Here is a 22,007-nt window from a genome sequence, read left to right as displayed (position 1 = left end):
TTTAAAGTTTTGAGGAGGAGCATACTGTCAGGAATGTAATTCCTGGTTTTATCCTACTAAATGAATAATTTTAACATCTGATAGAGAATCTTGGACATCTTGGGCTAGCAACAAATATGATTTGAGTGAAGATATTAGCTGACATGAGTCTTATATGAGTGATTTAGCTTATACTTGACTTATTAAAAATAACTGGAAGCTGCTGCTGAAATATACAATAAAAATGTTTCCTTAAATAAAATCTGAAAATGTACAGACTAACAGAACATATCCCATATTATGTTTGCAACTTACCATGCATCCCATAAATGCTCACAGAATTTAGCAATTGATACAAGGAGTGTACTGATTTTTCAGATGCAAAATGAAGCTAAATCATCTCATTTATTTTTAATGATTACAATTAGCTATAGATCAATTTCAGTACAATATTTCCTATAATTGATGTTAACAGGCCTATAAAAAACAAATGAATTATTTAAATAGCAATTCAGATTCAGAGTTGTATATTAAATATGCATTCCTTTTGATTGTAGGCATATTGCTTGTTACAAGTTTTTGTTTGATACTCAATGCGTGTGATTCAAAGAATTCCATTATGTTATCTAAGGCACTACAAAAGTGGTAAGTTGTGCATTCTTATGCAAGATTTATTCAGTACTTGATTAGTAACTTGTCTTTATAAAAATATTTTATTCTGTATCTTGATTCAGTTAACTAGAAAAAGGAAGATGATTTAGGAACAAAAGTTCATTTGTTGTTGTTGTTGTTGTTGTTGTTGTTTCAGATAGTATTAGAACAATTTGAAAACCTTTCACCAAGTGATGGAACTAATGAAAAATGACCAAGATCATGATGACAGCCAAAGCACTAGTATTGATAGAATCTAGCTATTATAATTGAGGGGAAGCTAGCAGAGTCTAAATTTCTTGGTCGTTCTAGACAATTAGTGAAATCCTATCTCAAATTATCAAAAATAAAAAAAAATATAAAGACAAGTGGTAGAATAGTTCAGAGATAAATCATGTGCTTGGTGTGTGTGTAAGAACCTAGGTAAAATTCTCAATTCAAAAGATGGAGGAGGGGAAACATAAGACAGATAGGCAGCCTTGATTATAAACAATGAGTTTTCATAGAAGAAACTACAGTGTCTTCCTGCTTTTGTGTTTAGTGTGCCTTCCTCTGCAAACACAAATGAACAATTCCTCCTGTATGCAGTTTTGTTTTTATTGACTGTGTACAATGTCTTTGTCACTTATGCATCATATATGTGCACAGGGAATCTACATTCTGCTCCTGGAAATTTCCAACACCTTTAAATATTAGAAATGTTGCACTAAGTTCTATCTATATCATTAGGAGAGTTGGTCTTTTTTTTTTTTTTTCTACACACAGCCATATTCACTTGAGGAAGCAGAAATTTGTATCTTCTGTTATAGTTGTCATGTATGAGGTTACTATTGTTTCACAATTTCAACATTGTGATGTAATATATGTTATTTCCCACAGACTATATACCGCAACAGATGTGTTTAGCATTTTTTGCAATGAAAGATAGATGCACTGTATCTATTTTAGTAGTTTTTGTAATCTGTAGGTATACTAAAGAGTGTTTTTTTTCCCTTTGACATAGATTTTGAATTAATGAAAGGCTAAATTGACCAAATAAAGCAACAATGTATGCTCACACCTACATAATGACCTATAAAATAACTTTGCTTAAATTACAGCATATATCTAAAAAGTATAATATATACAAACTCATTATGTGTATAGGTAGGATATTATAAGTTGGAAAATATTCTAAGAAAAATGGCAATGTGACAGGGTATTTTATTTTCATTTAATTGTCTTTATTTTCTCATTGTTTTAAAGCAGTCCCATCAAACTTATTTGAGAAGAAAATAAGTAAATGTCCATTTCTTTGCATAACAAAAATGTAAAGATGCTTAATTTCTACTCATAAAAATTTGAGTTTAAATATCTACATATAAAATTAAATTTAATTGCACATCTTTAGAAAATAACAATTTTAATGTAGCAAGAGGGAGATGAGGAGATTGTCCACTCTAAGCTCAGCAGACGTGTCTTGAAGGATGTAGATTGACAATTACACTTATACTTTAAGGATGATCAAAATTCTTCCTCTGGTTTTAAGTGTGGCTGGCAACTATATGCTGTCAGCATGAAATAAAATGGTGCTGTTCTTTATCAATATTCTTCAGGATTCCCATGCATTTACACTTCACTTCTCTACAGGGCCTCAACCATAACTGTGAACTCTTCTTAATTTTTAACAATAGCAGACTCAAAAGCCAGCTGAAAACCTACTCAGAACACCCTCTAAACTTAAATATTGTGTTTCAGATAGAATGTTTTCTTTGGAACCTATCAGTCTGGGGGTCCATTAGCTCCCCTTTGTCCCTTGTTCTGGTCAGTTGTCTCTGTTGGTTTCTGTAACCTGATCTTTCATTATTTTTATTTTGAGGAAGACGCATCATATGTCAGGTAAAATATTTATGGGGCAGCCTTTAGAAAAATTCAAATTATTCATGTTGATAACTTAGAGATATAAATGTCAGTCAGCATGATTATGTATATAATGTTTATAAAGCAAAGTCTAGACACCATCCTGGGTGTTTTAAAAATTTTATATTTAATAACTATAATGATAAGGTAAATAACTTATTGTTTCATTTTATATATGGAAAAGTACTGAATGCCATTTATTATGCAACAATCATTTTATGTAAGCCAGATTTATATAAATTAATTACTGAAGCCTGTTATTTGGGATGAGATATAAAAGCTATGCTGGGGAATTGTCCTTCTGTAAAGATGTTTCTCTTATTGGTTAATGAATAAAAGGCCGGTTGTCCAGTAGCTCGGCAGGAAGCATAGGTGGGGATACCAGACCAGGAGAAGGCTGGGGAGAGGAAGGCAGAGTGGAAGAGGGACACCATGTAGAGGTAGAAGGAGTGACATGTCAGGTCATTACCAGGTAAGCCAAGACCACATGGAAATACTTAGAGTGATAGGAATGGGTTATTAATTAAGGGAGAGCTAGGCAGTAAGAAGCCTCTGCCATTGCAGCACAGTTTTTAAATTAATGTAAGTCTTTGTGTGTTTATCTGTGGGACAAGAAAGAACAGAACTTTTATCTACAATAATATATCAGAATGTTTGGTTGAGATAAGGATAAAAAAAATGAATTAAAGAAGAGTGATGTCCTCACTCTCACATTTCACTACACTTCTGGTTTCAGTATCTAGTATGTTCTCTCTTGCCCATAGAGAATGGACAATTTCAACAAAGCTGAGAAGAGTGAGTTGTTAATGAGGATACTAAAATTACTTTAGGAAAATTAAATATTGATAGCTGTAGACATATAAGATGTTATATGTTAGAGAAATAACAAATAGAAAACTATTGAATGTAAAAATGAAACCTCTGACCAATATCACTTTCTACTCCCTTGAATGAAAGAGCCTAAATAGTTAAGATCCTTGACTGTTTTCACATAGCCAGCCAGGAAAAAATGAAAAACAACAACAAAAAAGAAACAAAACAAAGCAAGTTTGAATTTGAAGCCCTTATCAATCATCTCCTCCTGGTAGTCAATCAAGCAGTCACCTGGAGAGCGGCACTGAACTGTTTGGCAGGCCTGAGAAGGATGTGAGCAGCAAGGAGCCATTTTGACAGTTGTAAGACTGCTCAATTTGTTTTCAAAGGATGCTATTAGAAGGAGTGGAGCTCTGTGAATGTGTAGAGGCTGTGTCAGTGAAAGAGCTCCATAAACACTCAGGCCTTGGAGGTAATGCCACATACAAAGCCCTCATAAACATGTAGGCAGGGAATAAATAAGTGAATACATGCTTTAAGAATGTAGAGCAAAGTCAAACGCAGTACATAGATGCATTATGAAACTTCTATACATATGTATCTGTATCCAAAAGAGCATATATATATAGACATTTGGTACTTTAATTAGTGAACCCAGGAGTTCAGGAGCTGTTTTAATATTTTACTCACTTTTCTTTTCTTTTCTTTTTTTTTTTTTTTTTTTCTTTTTTCTTTTTTGGTTTGCAAGTACACTATCTCTACTGAGAAGCTTTGGGAGCAAAAATCCCTCATCTCTTAATACATAAGTTATTCTTGCCTCGGATGAATGCTCCACAAACTAAGAATGACAGTCTCCTGTGACTGTTTTGAAAGCACGAGAATGCTGAAAGAAAAGCTTACCTGTCAATACATTTCAGGAATTTCCAGTCCTATGCATGATCGCATGTGTTAAGGATTCCCAACCGGGATTTTATTTTCTCAAAAGACTATGCCATGTGCTTTTGTAGCTATGCTAAAATTTACCTTACAACTGGCATCTAGTGAAGATTTTAGTCATCATAGGCAAAGGAAAGATGAACCATGTATGAAATATTTGAGTGCAGGGCAGGAGATAGACCTTAATATCTTGCATTTGCTAGGTAGATATTCTATCCTTGATCTATATGCTGGTCTGATGATGTATAAATGTTCGTGTGTGTGTGTGTGTGTGTGTGTGTGTGTGTGTGTGTGTGTGTGTGTGTGTGTGTGTTCTACCTTAATTAGGAAATGAATTGACCAGAATAGGCTAAGGGAAAAAAATAAAATATGCAAGCAATCTTATGGAAGTATAGTGTGATTGTTGTGATCAGTAAAATATTTTAAATAAGAGGACATACTAGTTTATCCTTTCTGGCCAGCTTTTATAGTTCTGGGAGATGCTATGTGTGCTATAGAGGTGAAAGGTACTTAACACTCTTACTCTGATGCAAGTAATATGAGCAACAATAGCAACTGCCTTGTTGAGATATGTGTGCTGGTACAAGATTGACTCAAAAATAGATGCGTGTCACCAAATAGTTTCTGATTGGATTTAAGACTTCTTGCAGCATCTAACAGGCATAGGTAGGTATCAGAACCTGTAGGTAGGTAGGTCATAGCCTCTAGAGGGTAACTCACTTTTACTATTCTAATAAACAGACAGAAAATAAAAATTAGTGCTAATGTCTCATGGTCAGACCCATGGAACAGTGTATCTCCTGGTTCTCAGAAGAGAAAACTTATCTTTCAAGGATGGAATAATAAAAAAAAAAACTCACAACTGTTCAAAATGCATGGAAAGATACTGTTCAGTGTTTAGCAATAAATAGGTCATTTATATCTTACCTCCCAGCACAACATCCAGGAATCATTATAAAGAAGGGGCAGACACCCACAGCTAAACACTGAGCTGAACTGGAATCCAAATGCATAGAGGGTGGACAAGATCAGGCTACAGAAACACACAGAGACAGCTGACCTGAACAAGGAGGAGAAAATGAGCCCCCCAGACTGATAGCTGGGAATCCAGCATTGAACCGACTCAGACCCCCTGAACATGGGTCTCAGTTAGAAGGCCTGGGCAGTCTAAGGGACCTCTGACAGTGGAACCAGGGTGTATCCTTTGTGCACAAAAGGACTGTGGGAGCATGTTCTCCCTTTCCCATGGAGTGATACTCTCTTAACCTAGAGACAGTGTGATTGTTGTGATCAATAAAATATTTTAAATAAGAGGACATACTAGTTTATTCTGTCTGGCCAGCTTTTATAGTTCTGGAAGATGCTATGTGTGCTATAGAGGTGAAAGGTACTTAACACTCTTACCCTGATGCAAGTCTTTGAGAAGCAGGTTATAAACTATATAATTATAGAGGTTATGTATATAGTAAGTAACTTGGAGAGGAGATTAGATCTCCCCATTAAGGAGAAATAGAGTAGATAGTTATGAGTTGACAGGATGAGTGGACTGGAAATGGACTGCAAAGGGAAGAGGACTGGAAAGGGACAGAAAATAGAGGTAGACAAGGAATATGCTAATATAGTAGAGGCTTCCTAAAAATCATACATATATGAAAGTGATATGAATGGAATCACAAATTAATGTGGGAGACCTAGTACTAACTAGACATTTACAGTCACTATTCTGGTACAGGGCTATAAATAACTGACTTTTAAAATGGCCTAATTACAACCGACTATCATCCAAGACCATTGTCAAGGCTATTAATTGCTCTCCACAAGTGGATGGTGAGGCTCTATTGCCTTTACCATTATTGACCAGTGCTCAAAATACCAAAAGAGAAGAGTATACACAAACCCAATTACAATTCCTGCAATCACAATGGTGCCCTGTTTTCCAGAGGTGCTACTATAATGGTGGCACAAAGCTTGTGGAGTAACTGTGTTGGCAATTTTTAGTCAGTTTGATATAAGCTATAGGTATCAGAGAGTGGGAAACATTGATTGGGAAAATGCCTCTATAAGATCAAGCAATAAGACTGTAGAAGATGTTATAAATAAATAATTGATGAGGAAGGTCCCAGCCCATGGTGGATTTTGCCTTTGATGGGCTGTTTATCCTGAGTTCTATAAGAAAGCAGGCTCAAAAGAACACGAGGTGCAAGCCAGAAATTAGCACCACATTATAGTCTGTGTTTCATCTCTTGTCTCCAGTTTCTAGATTTGTTTGAGTTCCTGTCCTGACTTCCTTCAATAAAGGACTACAATGTGCAAATATAAGCCAAACAAACCATTTCCTGCCCAATTTCCTTTAGGTCATGGTGTTTCATCCTAGAATTAACAACCACAACTAGGAGAGTAACAAATCAATATCTGATTGGATTTAAGGTTCCATGCTTGAGATGGAAAATATTCCTAAAACTGCTTCATTAATGACCTGAGACCAAAATGATAGGTACCAATGGGTAAATACTACAGCTCTGCTAAAGAAATTATCCATATATTGGCTGATAATGACCTTTTGCTATAGTCATAGATTAGTTAGTGACTGACTTCTTCTGCATCAAGAGAAGCATCCTCCTCCAGGAGTAATTGTGAACAAATATAGAGAACCACAATTGGACAATGTGCAGAGAATAAGAGACCTTGGAACACTCGGCACTAAATGGTATGTCTTCATTAAATCCCTCCCTCAGAGCTCAAAAAAGTCTGTAGAAGAGGAGGCAGAAATATTTTAAGACCCAAAGGGGATAAAAGACACCAAGGATACGAAGCTTTCTAAACACAGCAGGGCTGCTGCACATTTGAACTCAGAGACTGAGTGGGTCCTGAACAGGCCTGGTCAGATAATGGTCTAAAGACTGAGAGAGTAAGTGGGTACTAACCCTTACTCATAACCCAGAAGATATCGACAATTGATAACCAATCACAAATGAAGTTTCTATAAATGAGTCTCATCAGGAAAATGAAGCACTCTTAAATAGCAATAGATGGCCAACATAAAACAAATCTATGGCTTTGGTATCATACTGCTTTAATCAATCAGGAAATTTTATTTTTATTTACATCACAGGTTATTAGTGTGTGTATTGTGTTTTAGAGTTATTTTGTTTTTTATTGGAGTTCTGTGTGAGAACATATGTGTCTCTCTGTCATTATGTGTTTCTTGTGTTTTGCTTTTTCTCCTTTAGCTCTTTTCCTTCTTTTTGTTTGTTTTCTTTATTTCATCTTATTTTCATTATTATTATTATTATTATTATTATTATTATTATTATTTTATATACCTGTTTGTACTCTAATAAGAGAAAGAAAGGACTTGGATTTAGGTGGATGGAAAAATAGGGAAGCTCTGGGAGGAGTTGGGAAATTATTCAATATACTCTATGAAAAAAATCTATATTCAACTCAAAAAAAGAAATAAAAAAATAAAAGGCTGTAGACAGCCTTTTCCTAAATTATGAACTTAATCAGGGGGATCATAATGAGAGGTAGTACCCCTGCGCTACTGGTCCAGTGCTGAGTACCCCATGAGGAGGAAGCCAGTAAGCTTCCCTCCATTATGGCCTGTGCATCAGATTCTGCCTACTATGCTTGAATTCCTGCCTTGGCTTCCCCCAGTGGACTTGACTCCAGGTATGTAAGCCAAGTAATTCAACTAGAAACCCTAGACCCCATCACCCCCCAAGAAAAGAAGGAGATGTTTTCAATTGCTAAACAGAAATGTTGTTTATGAACCCATAGATGCTGAGGCAACATGTACAAGGTCAAGTCATACAAAATCCCAGCATGGAATGGGTATGGGCTGGCATGAAATCCTATATCTAACAGAGAGTTACTGGTAACTGATTGCTTCTGGAAAAAGGATATATGGATGTGTCCCCTGGTATGTGAACCATGCTACAGGACACGGAACACAGCCTGAAGTATTTGAATGAATTTGCGCCACACAAATTGGGCTTGCTATGTTAAGAGAGAAAGGCAGGGAGGGAGGGATAGAAGGAGGAGAGAACAAGAGAGATTGACAGAGAGGGGAGTTTCATGTTGTGTGGAATGGATGTGGGTTGGATCTGGAATAAGTGGGAGGAACAATTTTGATCAAAGTCATTATACAAAATTATCAAATAAGTAATAAAAATACCATGTTGTAAGAGATGGTGGTGACAGAGATACAGAAAGCTTCAGTAATATGAATGTTAAGTGCTATAGGTGAGTGGAAATCTTTAGTTAACAAAGTGGGAAATACATTGTTTTTTGCAATTGTTTGTATTTTCTCTAGATAGTTCCATGCAAGAATAATAGCTGTTCTGAGAGTAATTATCTTCACTGTTATAATCTCTTGATATAAAATTAATGCTTCCTAGCTTTATCAGTGAAAAAAATTAAAGCCAAAGAAAATTATTCTGTCTCTGTATGCCCACACCTTAGACTCTACAGAATACTCAGAAAAAATTGACAAGAAAAGGACAAGAAAATACAGTCCCCTGAATGAGGGAGCCTGAGTCTTAGTGAAGAGGAAATTATTTCAGTATTATTTCAACTTCTAGAAAACCAAATAAACAAGCTCACTGTTCATGCTTGGAGAAATTAAACTAAAGTTAACTTTGTCCAGCAGGAGGTGAGACAAGAGCCCTTAAAACTAAGCTTAGTGGCGACAGCCTAACAATCAGGACAATAAGTCCTTTCAGAAACTCCGGAGGACCCTCAGTATTCAGATGCACAGAGCATCTGTTCTTTCTCGCCCCATAGGTCTTGCAGTCAAATGTGTGGCCTTTCTTCCAATATTAAATGAACCTTTTATTTTATAAAGATTCACAGAGTTGTTCATAAAAAAAGAATGATAGAGGTTTAAGAAGTAGAAATAAAGGATATTTTCATTATTTGTTCTTTGCTTAGACATGTAAAAGAGGTGAAAAATTGTGAAATACATAACTATAACAGAAACTCATAGTGGTCACTAAAATGAAGGTTGAATAATATGCTGTCATCTTTTATGTGTTAAAAATGTCATAAGCACCTTGCAAATTATGCAAATGAATAAGGACAGCTCTCAGAAAGTTTTTAACCTCAGAATTTATTGTTGTAATAAATATGTACAAAACATACACTTTTGTCAGTCACAGCTTACCTTGTATTCCATGACTCAACAGCAATTCTGTTTAGTTTAATGTCCCCAAACATTTAGTACTAATTTTGTGACAATCATTAGAAAAGTCCTATGTTTTAAGATTTTGTGGCTAAAAGATAAATACCCAGTAAAAACAGATGTTTATGAATAACTAGAGAAATGACAGATATAATATATAGTGAATATAATACTAATTTTAAAGAAATTTTCAAAGAGAATAAGTGCCTTTTTCTATAGAAATAGTTAGTTTTGGTAAATTAAACAAACAATATGAAAATAAGAATTTTGGTACTGTGCAGCAACAGACTTGAAAATGTTCAATGAATCCTCAGAAACAGAGATAATCATTCCTTCTCTTTTTATGATCACGGGCTTGAGCAGAAGGAACCTAGATTCATGATGCCTTCCTTACATCTACCAGGACTGTGAATTTTACAGTGAGAGTGAATTTTCAGATTACACAGCAAGTTCACCAAGTTATCTGACAATAGTCAAATTTGGTTGTATCTACATATGGAAATATCACAACAATGGAAATGAATTAAAATCTATTTGATAACTGATATTTGTATAATATGTATTGTCATAGGACTATATTGTTACTGCTACTCTTCCAGTGACCGAATCACAGAAGCTGTGCTGCTACTTTTGTGTTAACATGACACAAGCTAGAGTCATTTTGGAAGAGTGAACCATACTAGGGAATATCACCCTACCCCATCTTATAATACTGTTGGTGTTCCTAGGACCCATTTTCTGCATTTATGATTGGTGTGGGTGGTAGGGCACTTTACGACAAATCTTGCCACCCTAGGTTATTGGTCCTGGTTACTCTAAAAAAGCAGGCTAAGCAAGCCAAGTGTAACAAGCCAATAAGCAGCTTTTCTCAGTGATGTCAGCATCAACTCTTGTCTCCATGTTCCTGCCCTGCTTGAATTTCTACACTGACTTCTTCAGTAATAATCTGTGATATAAGATGAAATAAACCTTTTCCCATACAAGTAGTTTTTGATCATGGTGCTTTATCACAGCAATTGAACTGTAAGAAAGGAGCCTACTATGTCTTCTAAATAATGATGTTCCAACTTGGATAAAACCATTCAATGATTGTCACAACTGTTCTTGTGTAACAACAAGGAAGCTAGAAGATCTGCTGTATGGCGCTTCCCACTGTAAAATCAAAGCAACAATGAAATCTGAAAAATGATTCACCTACAGGGAGTACACCAAAATGACTAATTTGTGTTAATGGTCCTTTACCCTTGCATGCTTTCAATACTTTACAAAATGTATTTCTTTAGGCATTCCATTGCCCCATAGTGTATCTTAGGCACTACTTTCCTTCACATCTTTTCTGTATATGACAAAGTAAGAGTATATTCTCTCAGTAAACCCATGCTGGGATACATTTCTGAAGTACTGCATTTGCATTTGTCTACAAGAGAAGTATCACCTTTAGCCTTGGGGGCTACTAAATAACTGATTTAGCTTATTATGTATTATGTTTACTATAAACCAACTGTACTATAGTATGAAAATTAGTGGTAATTATTAAAATGGAAAAATATTTATGACTAATAATATTTATTTTTATGGAATCATGTAAACAATAGAATCTAAAGGAATTTTATGAATATATTACATATTTTCTAAGCATTCATAGCAGAATTCTTTATATTCTTAGCAATTGTTGAAATGAAATAAACTTCATTGATTAATCACAAGAGAAAATATTTATGAACAATAAGGTAAACAAGTAAGAATTTTGAAAATTAGCATTAATTTTTCATAATTGTATATTTCTTTTATTTATGATCTATGCAAAGGACTTCTTAAATTCATTGGAAAATATGCTGGCAAAATTATTTTGAGTCCCAAATCCTCTTTAATATTTGTTAAATTAAGTATAGAGAATTAGCTTTCCATTTGGGATTTTCATATGTATTTTATTTTCAACTCATTTTCTTCAGTTTACTGCTTTACCCTCCATCCTGAGCTTGTCACTTTGACTTTGTTCTATTTTCTCCCACTCTAAGCCTGTTTTGTCTATTCTTAAGATCCCCTTTCTAGTTTTCTTGTCTTTAACCATGTTTCTTTCTATCTGAGTGCACAGCTAATGGATAGGTTCAGATAGGATATGACAGTGAACAGAATTACTTGTCTTTTTTAAACCTAATGCGTTAATGTGGTGAATAACTTTTTACGGTTCCATCAATTTTCCTACAGTTTCATTGTTGTTTGTGGCTGAACAAAATTCCATTGCATGAATATGTTATATTTTTATTTTCCTTCTGTCCGTTGCTGAACATGAAGACTGGGTCTTTTTCCTTCTTGGTAAAGAAAAACTTATATAAATAGGGGTGTACAATGGTCCCTTTGAAAGATTGTAGATCACATTGCCCAGGAATTGTACAGCTTGGTTATATGGTACTATGTTTTCTCTTGTTTTAAAAACTTGAAATCAATTTCTTTAGTGGCTATACTAATTTCCACTCTGTCCAGCCAAGGACAAGTTTCTTGTTTGCTCATGTCCATACCAGCTTCTATTATCATTTTTTTCTTGATGTTTGCCATTTTGACTGGGGTGCGATGGACCCTCAAAGTAAGTTATGATGAATTTCCCTAAAGGTTAAGGATACTGCAAACAAAAAGAGTTCATGGGTCATTTTAATTTCCTTCTAAAAGATCCATTTTGTTATTTTCAGTTATTTGTATGTGTAGGTATCATCCGGTGAGTATGCACCCATGAAGTCAAGTGTTCTTGGAGACCAGATATGATAGAGGACTTAAAAGCAGAAGTTACAGGGGACTGTGAGCCACTAGGACATCAGCATTTGATACTAAACTCTGGTCTGGAAGAGCAGCATGAACTGTTTCTTAACTGCTGAGCCATCTTTCTTGAACTCACTTTTTATTATTTTTTATAACCATATGTTTAATTCATTGACAAATTTATGGATCAGCAGGGTGTGTGTATCTGTCTACAGGCATATGTTATTTATCATTTTTATTATTTGTAATACTTTAAAGATTCTGAGTAAAAAGTACTTTGCAGAAATACAGCAGGAAAAGCATTTTTTTTTTTTTTTTTGCCATTTAGCAGCCTATCTGTTCATTCCTTTGATCATTTCCTTTTCTGTGCTAAAGCTTTTAAGTGCTTATAATTCCATTTGTGCCTGCTGTCTGTGCTATTGTGATTCTATTAAGAAATATGTTGTCTCTATCTATGTCATGAAGTGTATTCCCTGTACTCCTTTAGCAGTTGCAGTGTTTACAGTTTAAATGGATGTTTTTTGAACTACACAAAGCTATTCTATTCTTATAACATGTACTATACCTAAAATACTCTGAATTGGATAAGCACCTCAGTAAACTAACTAGGAGGATAGAAGATATATATATATATATATATATATATATATATATATATCACATTTCTGATAAAGAGATTAGTAAAAAAAATATTCTGTTCCCCAAAGCCTGAACATGTGTTGGAATAAATCTAAACAAAGGGTTGGAAACTCTCTGTAAAGGAAACTTTATGATGATGAAAAATAAATTGAAGAAGCCACCAGATGGTGAAATTCCCTCCTATACTTTTGAATTGGAAGGATTTATATCACAATAAGACCATGGATTCAATGCAATCCCCCTCAAAGTTCCAAGGACATTCTTTATAGAAGTACAAAAAATAATTCTAGAATTCTTAAGGAAACAGAAAAAAAACCAGATCAAATTAATATATCATCTGATTCTAAAATATAAATCTGACTACAGTGATAAAGAGATCCTGATACTGGTATAGCAACATACCTGTAAAGCATTGGCATGTTCTGAAAAGTCAGAGGTGAATCCACACAGCTAAACACATTTAAGTTTTGACAAATCTGTCAAAAACATGGATTGGAAAAGTAGGTAGTCTTTTCAATAAATAATGCTCAGAACGGTGGATATCCACTTGCAGAAGAATGAAATTAGATTTTGATATTGCACATTGCTCAAAAATCAATTGAAATGTCAACTTTCTTACTGGGTGGGTAATTGTAGAAATCAATGCTACAAATATGTTTACACTATGTAATCACTTTTTGTTATATTTTTGGTAGCACTACTCCAAAAGCATGACTGCCCATTATTTATTGGTAATAAAGTCTTATTAATCTTATAGGATAGAATAAGGGGCTGCAGAACATTGTTGGCTATCTGCATTTTGCCTGAGACTGGGCTAAGAGCATTTTACTAACTTTGTCATGATGTTTAGATACACACCTCCATTGTAAATTGATGTACACTGAAATGGAAAAGTACATTTTCAGGAAACTGATCAAATTAGGAAATATTAAGTTGTATATTTGTGTCAAATCATAAAGTATCTACAAAATGATTTCAATAATAATATTATTTTTAAAATATTATAATTTTAGTTGGTGATACATAGTCATATTGAATGTTTTAAATGAACTAATTATAAAATGAATCTATTAAGTATATAAATACTGTAGTAGGAAGGGCAAGTGAATTCCTTTACTATATATATAATAATATTCCATATGTAAATAATTAGCGATAAGCTTTGGAAATTCATGTTACCATTTAGTAGAAAGTTCTGTATTGTATGGGAGGGGATTCTTGTCCTGTGTTATGGATGTAATTCCTTCAGAAGTATGTAAGTAACAAGAAATTTAGTGTTCAGTATCTGTTTTTTAATATCAAGCAAAAAAGAAAATAATATTTAAGTGCTAAGGCATACTAGAAATACAGAAAGCAGGTGTAAGTAGTGGTATGTATGAAATAAAAATGAATCGTTAAAACTATATGCTTTGATTTATATAAAAATCTAACACATTGTTTATAAATACAATGTTTTCAGATATTTACATGCTATAAATAAACATGTTTACAGAAATGAATATATATGTATATATATATATATACATATATATATATATATACACACACACACATATTGCAAGAGGTGATACAACTATTTAAAATTTAATGTCATAAAATAAAGATAAAATTGAACATATGATTCAACCATTTATTAAGTATGTAGCAAAAGCTAAATCTGTGACATGTATGCATGAATCATGTCACTGTACACTGACATAGTAGATACCACATTTTAGCAGAGTGTAAGTAGATCTGATCTCAAATGTTGTAAGCCAGTAGAGAGTCCCTACATACATCGTTCTTTATTCCTGACTTCTGCTTTTATATAGATTTTGAAATTTCCTGAATTGACAATCAGAGAATTGAACACATTGGTAGCCCAGACTTTTCTTCTCTGCCTTCACAGAAAATATGAAGTGCCTTCTGTTATGAGAACCATCAAGTCACTATCAAAGGAAGGATCAATACATAGATTTCATTCCTAATTAAAAACTGCACACTTCAGGAGTTGGGCCCAGTGCTTAGCTGTGAATCTTTGCTTCTGCTTCCATCAGCTAGTGCATGAAGGCTCTATGATGGCATTTTAGGTAGTCTACAATCTGATTACAGGGGAAGGGAATTTAAGGTTCCATCTCCACTGTTGTTTAGATTCTTAGTTGGAGTCATCCTTTTGGATTCCTGTGTGTTTCCCTAGTGCTAGGTATCTCATTATACCCATAATGGCCTCTCTATCATTGTATTTTTTCTTAAACGACAAAGTGGGAAATTCAGCCACTTTCATTCATTTTCTCTCAAACTCTAAAAATTCCCTTCCCTCATTTAGGAAAAGAAAACAACTGCTCTCCTTCTCTGTCCTTCCTGTTGTAGAGAGGGAGTAGAGATAATAATGAAAAAAGAGGTAAGATGTGCTGGGGAAACCCACATCAACAGTTGATGTTAGCAAGTGGGAGTTTACCAATTCCAGAATGATAGCTGGGGAACCGGAATAAGACTGAATTAGGCCTTATTAATTAGTATCAGTTGGGGGACTTGTTTAGTCTATGGGGCTGCTGGCAATGGAACCAGTATTTATCCCTGGTGCATGAACTGTATGAACTGTTTTTTTCCTTTCTTTCTTTCTTTCTTTCTTTCTTTCTTTCTTTCTTTCTTTCTTTCTTCCTTCTTTCCTTCCTTTCTTTCTTTCTTCCTTTTCTTTTCTTTCTTCCTTTTTTTTTTTTTTTTGTATTCCATTCCCTATAGAAGGATGCCTTGCTCACTTTAGATACAAGGGGTGCAGGGGTGGGGGGTGGGGAGTAGGGAGTCCTTGGTCCTGGCCCAGATGATAACACAGACTTTGATTATTCCCCATGGGAGGCCTCACGCTCTGTGAGGAGTGGATGATGGGGGATGGGCTGGGGAGATTGGAGGAAGGGTAGTAGGATCTGAAGAAGAGGGAACTGGGATTGGTATGTAAAATAAGTTTGCCTGGGGAGGGGGGACCTGCACACTTGCATTGTATGTAGTTCTTAATTTCTTCTCCTAAGTTCATGCATCCCAGTCCCATAGCTGTGAAATCAGCATAGGACTGACCCAGACTCCCTGAATGTGAGTGTTTTTTAGGAGGACTGGGCAGACTGTTAGTCCTGTAGTAATGGATCAGTATTTATCTCTAATATACGAATGGACTTTGGGAGCCCATTCCACACAGAGGGATAGTTTCTCAGCCTAGACACATGGGGGAGGGCCTTGGCCCTGCCCCAAATGATATGACAGATATTGAAGACTCCCCATGGAAGGCATCACCCTCCCTGGGGAGCAGAAATGTTTTAGGATGGGGTTTGTTGGGGGTGATAGGGGAGGATAGGATGGTGAGGAACTGCAATTGACATGTAAAACAACCTCATTTCAAATTTAAATTAAAAAAAAAAAGACATATGGGAAGGCATCACCTATTCTCACCGTATTCTGTTTTTCTTTTCTTTTTCCTAGAAAATGAAACTAGATTCTATTTGAAACCAATCAATAGTTAATTCAGCTACTGCAGTCACCACCTCATAGAAACGCAGAAGTCTTCAGCATAATGGTTTACTTCTGAGGATGTTGACACTATAATGACAACACTGCATTGAGGTATGTGTTGTGCTAAGGACAATGACCCCTACAGGTCCTCTTTTATAGGATATACAGATCACAGCAACTTTCCTCAAATATCTTGCTCAAGTGTTTCTGCTTTCAATAATTGTAAACAATATTACTTGCTTATTCTACACCAGTGTTCCATTCATAATCCATCATAGATTGCATATTTTTGATATTTTGTTGCTACTTTTGAATTGTTAATTAATGTTTAAAATAATATTTTAGTAAGTGCTCTTTAGTTGTTTTACATAATGAAGAGCATCATACTGGCTATAACAAAGGTTTGTAAATTATTCACAAGAGTTTTGTTTCATAGTACTAATGAATGGAATTTCAGTTTAAAATTCCACATGTTATCAAATGCTGTCTGTGAAATATGATGAACCTACAATCTCATCATTTATGTCTTCAGGTAAAAGTATTAACACATAGTTTATACAATAGAAAACCACAGTCCATTTGCGAAATTATTAGTATAAAATCAAGGTTGATACCAAAATGTACCTTTTCACATAATGAAAATAAAGAAATACTAGTAGTAATTTTTAATGATAAGCACTGAAATCTGAATGTTATTATGGGAGAAAAGTTGTTATGCATTATTATAATTGGTGTTCAATAAAAGTAATTGGAAATGTGTTAAGATGGATCATTCAATTAGGAGAATGGAATTAGGTTATATTATTAAAGTATACCTTTGTAAATGTCTAGTATCACCATGCTTCTTATATAATACCCCATTGTAGCAACTTATTCTCTAATTTTCACTAGGTCTGTTTAGGTTATATTCTAGGCATTTGGAAACACTGTTGCAACTACATTCATTACTTCTAAGCAATTTTAATTGCAGGGCAATCAGGTTTTTAAGCACAAGTAGCCAAAATATGGAAGCTATGAAGAAATTAATCAGTATTTATCTTAGAATTCTTCTTAGCACTTTCTGCAATAACTGTTTAACACATTTACTGACTTAATTCAACTTTAAAAATATTTTCTTTCATTACTGGCATGATAAGTAGGAAATAGACCCACAGGTCCCATGATGCTTTAACCAGTGAAATACTGATATTAACACAGATATTAACACTGATCGCTATGAAAGTATGCATTTCATTTAATACACTACACATTGTGAAGAAAATAAAAATAAGAGGTCTAAGAGCTAATAGAATTGTATGCATTAGAAACTGTGTAAGAGACAGGAGAGGAGTCCTAGTCCCTATTTCAAATGACTCGACAGATCTCCATGATCCCACCTATATGGCATTGCCCTACATGTGGAATTGGGGTTGGGGGAGAGGAGGGGACTGAGTGGTCAGGGTGCATGTGAGGGGGTAGAGAGGGTGAGAGAGAGGAAGGAAGGGGGAGGGAACTGGGATCTACATGTAAAATAAAAAATACATTAAAAAAAAGAAAGAAACTGTGTAAGAGTCTATTTATACTGGAGAAAAGAATTCTGTGTTACCATTAATTGATTTACATGTAGGATATGAAACAATACCCAAATGCTAATCACATTTAAATGGTATGTCAACAATAGCATGCTGATGAGAACTTCTTTGAAACTCAAACTAAAGGAGCATACAGAGGCAAAAAATCACCCTCAAAACCTGCTTCCCTGAAATAAGATCCTACCCATACACATTTGCATTTATACTCAAACATATGCAACAATTCTGATACTATATTACATATCAAAAAATGATATTTGTTAACTAGTAATAGGCATAATTAGAGTACTAAAGTTTAAAATACATTTCATTCATGTTGCCTTTAGTTCAACTTATTGGTAAATAAATATGACGTTTTCTTTTTATTTTTTTTCTTATTTTACATATTGATCCTAGTTCCCTCTCCCTCCCTTTCTTGCTCCCTTCTATGTTCCCTGACCACCCTGACATCCTATCCCCCCTCTCCACAGGGAGAGTGATGCTTTCCAGGAGAGTTCAAAAAATTTGTCAAGTTATTTGGAGTAGCTACTTGGCTCTCCCTTCTGCCTCTAGGTTAAGGGAGTATCCTCCATGGGGAATGTGCTCCCAAAGTCCTTTTTTGCACCAGGGATACATCCTGGTTCTATTGCCTCTCATATAAAAACATTTGACTAATGCATAGATGACAAATAGACTAAAGATTTATTTGGGTACATATATGTTTATACAGAGGTACATGTGTGGAAAATACTAAACATGGCAATGGTATATTTTTCTGCTTATATCTTTCATAAAGATACATGTGTAAAGCAGAAATTTACTTCTATTTTATTTAACATAATCATGATTTAGAGGCAATAACAAAAAGTGGACCACATATATCAAATCAGATGTAATTTACTTTCACAAAATTTTCTTTTGAACAATAATATAGATAACCATACATGTGCATTTTGATTACCTGGTTCATAAGAATTTTAACTACTTAATTATCTTGACACTAAGATGACTTTAATCTTTCATAATAATATTTACACATCAAAAGTGTTTGTTTTGTAACATTTATTTTTACTTCACCAAGGAAATACTTCAATCTCTACTATAATTAATATGTAAAAAGATATGGATACAAAAATTCTTTTGTGTGATTTTATCCTCCACTTATAACTCTCTCTGCACATTGGTTCTATATTGTTTCATCTGGGGAAATAGAGAGAAACAGAATGTTTTAGGTATGTCCCTGTCATGAACTTGAATGCGGGAATCCCTTAGTGAAAGGAAGGCAGATTATGTAGTCAAATCTTCTTATAAACATGACAGTAAATCATCATTAACAATGATCTACTCACATTAGTCGCTGGAAGTGTGCTGAAGGTTCGAATCTTCTTACTGGTGTATACTTCCTTATATATAAAGGTTTGTAACAGAATTGATTTGAAATCATAGAGCTGATGCAGAATTCCTTTCATGAATAAAATCCCTGGCTGCAGACATGAGAAACATCCTTTCTAATGGTTAGTTGGGGTAGTCCAAGAGAATGACTAAACAACAGATTAGTGATGTAGTGACTGCTTTGCTCTTGGAGGCTGAAGATAAGCCTCCGTTCCTGAATATACTGTATACTCAGCTGCATTTGGACTGAAAACCTCTTTCTGTGGTTTATCTTCCAAGGTAGCAAAAAACTCTTTGCAGACTGTCAAAAGCTATCCTACCGAACTGAAAATGTTATGAACCACAACAATGAGCTAGACCTGTACAGTAAATGACACTCCATTGTTAGTGGTAACTAACACAAGTCTAATTGTAGTGAAATTAAGTCAACAGGAAGGAAACCATGCCTAGTGCTAGAAACAAAGATATTTCCCAGGGCTACAAAGGTCATAGAATAGAATGAGTCTGCTACTACCAGTTTGCTATACAGCACAGTTCCTTATTTCAGCCTTACTTTATCCTTATAGACACAGCTAACCCCGACACCATTCTCATTACATCCAATATAGACAATCATAGATAGCACAAGGTTCAATAGATCACAGCATCTTGGGGAACTAGCTCCAACAGACATATCTAAAATCACAGCTCTGGTGTCAATGGCTCAGGGAATTTCCCAGTAGAGGGGATAAAGACCATAAGAGACAAAATATCTGGAAGTCTGCTTTGAAAGTCTTTCCTTGAAATGACTGTATAAACAATAAACTTGCTAGTATGCAAGAGGAAAAATTCATGAGTTTCTACCCTTAGACAAAAATCTATAAGCAACTAATGACTCCTGGAAGATGGAGAATTAGCCTCTCTCAGGCATGAACCTCTTTAAGTAGTTAACCAAAACAAAAGCATACAGAAACACACACACACACACACACACACACACACCCTGGGGGCGGGTGGTAGATACAGGGAGAGAAAGAAAGAACATGCAACAAATACAGCAAAATGTACTTAGATAATGTGTGCATATATATATATATATATATATATATATATATATATATATGTATGTATATATATATATGCACATACACAAACATACACAAACATAAGTCTGTAACAATAATAAAAAGAGAAGTTATCACTTTGAGATTGGGGAACAAGCATGGGGGTGTTGCTACATAGTAAAAGGAAGTATATGGAAGGAGGAAAGGAAACGGGGAAATAAAGTACTTCTATTTTAATTTAGAAACACATTAAATAAATATATAACTGGATTACTTATGGTCCATATAATGTGCTAAAGGATGCATCTAAGAAAAGATACATTTTCTTTGGCTGTAACTACAAGATGGTTAATGTTCCATGAACGTTCTAGGTTAATTGAGTCTGACTCAACACATAAGTGTTCCATGTTAACTGAGTCACAGTAGCTCCATGAAGGTTTCATGTTGACTGAGTCACAGTGCATACAATTTTACCAAAAAGAATTTAGGATCCTGCTAGAGCCTCCTGAACCTCTAATTTCCTTTGATACCCATTTCAATATTCTTTAAAATTTATAAAACTTTTAAGTTGCATGTTAAATGTTTGTGTATGTTGGAAACAGGTACTAGTCTTATTTCCTTGTTTTACTGGGAAGAATTTTTTAGCTGGGTTATTTGCCATTTATATATTTTGACATAGGATGATGAAACAAAAGGCAACATTGTACTGTCTTTGGGGATAAAATATCAGTGTTTACTAGAATGAAACAAGAAAAAGAGAATTTATAGGTTTATCACATTTTCATTAATTAATACAATATTAGAGTTCTGAAAGAATTCCAAATTCAGAAAAAAATCCAAGGTAAAAACAATGAAGTACCTCAATGTAATGTATTTCATATATTCATCTTTAGTATGTATACAGATATACATGCATAACTTCATGTATGAATACTAGAGAATATACTTTGCAGTCAAATTCATGTAAAGAACTAGAAATTGATAGAAAAATAAAAGTAGTATGTAAATCAAAATGATTGACAATATTCAAGAAATACAATATTCAATATTACTTTTCTCAAGTATTGGTTAAAATGTATAGCAATGTAAAAATTTTAACAAGTATGGATAATAGAATTAAACAATTACCTTTTTATGTATACTGCTTAGGGTAATAGCTGCAATTTTAAATGATATTTAAATGTCATTATTCTATGAGAAAGAGTAAATAGAAAAGAGCATCATTTGTGTTACTGATGGAAGCATTTGCATAACAGTGTACATAAATTCACTAACCTGTTTTAGGATCCACAGAGAAATAAGGTTGTCCTTGCAGGATACTGTAAACAACACGAGCGCTGTTTCCATAGGTGGGGTCATCTGCATCTGTAGCTGTCACCTGTAGAACAGAGGTACCTGTACATTCAGGAAAACAAATTTTAGTGTGTGATGCCATTTTGCACAAGACTCATTTGAACACAGTAAAAGGGTTGATTTCCATTTCAATGCAGTAGTAAAATAATTATGTCCTACTAAATTTAATTCTTTAAAGATTTATTTTCATATCTATTTGTATTTACATGTATGTGTATCTGTATGTGGGTATATTCATGGATAAGTGCAGGTGCTCACAAAGCCAGAAGATGGTATTGGATATCCCAGCACTTGAGTTAGAGGCAGCCTTGAATTATCCTACATGGGCATTGGGAA

General features: G+C 34.4%; 1 protein-coding gene across 1 annotated transcript in view; it reads right to left on the bottom strand.

Moving 5' to 3' along the window:
- Cdh18 (cadherin 18) overlaps positions 1-22,007 on the bottom strand; it is a 235,501-nt gene that overhangs the window by 148,329 nt on the left and 65,165 nt on the right. Inside the window, exon 3 of the mRNA XM_051182583.1 lies at positions 21,594-21,713. Within this exon, the coding sequence (XP_051038540.1) occupies positions 21,594-21,713 (120 nt within the window). The remainder of the gene's footprint in view (positions 1-21,593; positions 21,714-22,007) is intronic.

The sequence above is a fragment of the Phodopus roborovskii genome, unplaced genomic scaffold (genome assembly GCF_943737965.1).
Source record: "Phodopus roborovskii unplaced genomic scaffold, PHOROB, whole genome shotgun sequence".
NCBI lineage: Eukaryota > Metazoa > Chordata > Mammalia > Rodentia > Cricetidae > Phodopus > Phodopus roborovskii.
This window is presented reverse-complemented; position numbering and strand designations above follow the sequence as displayed.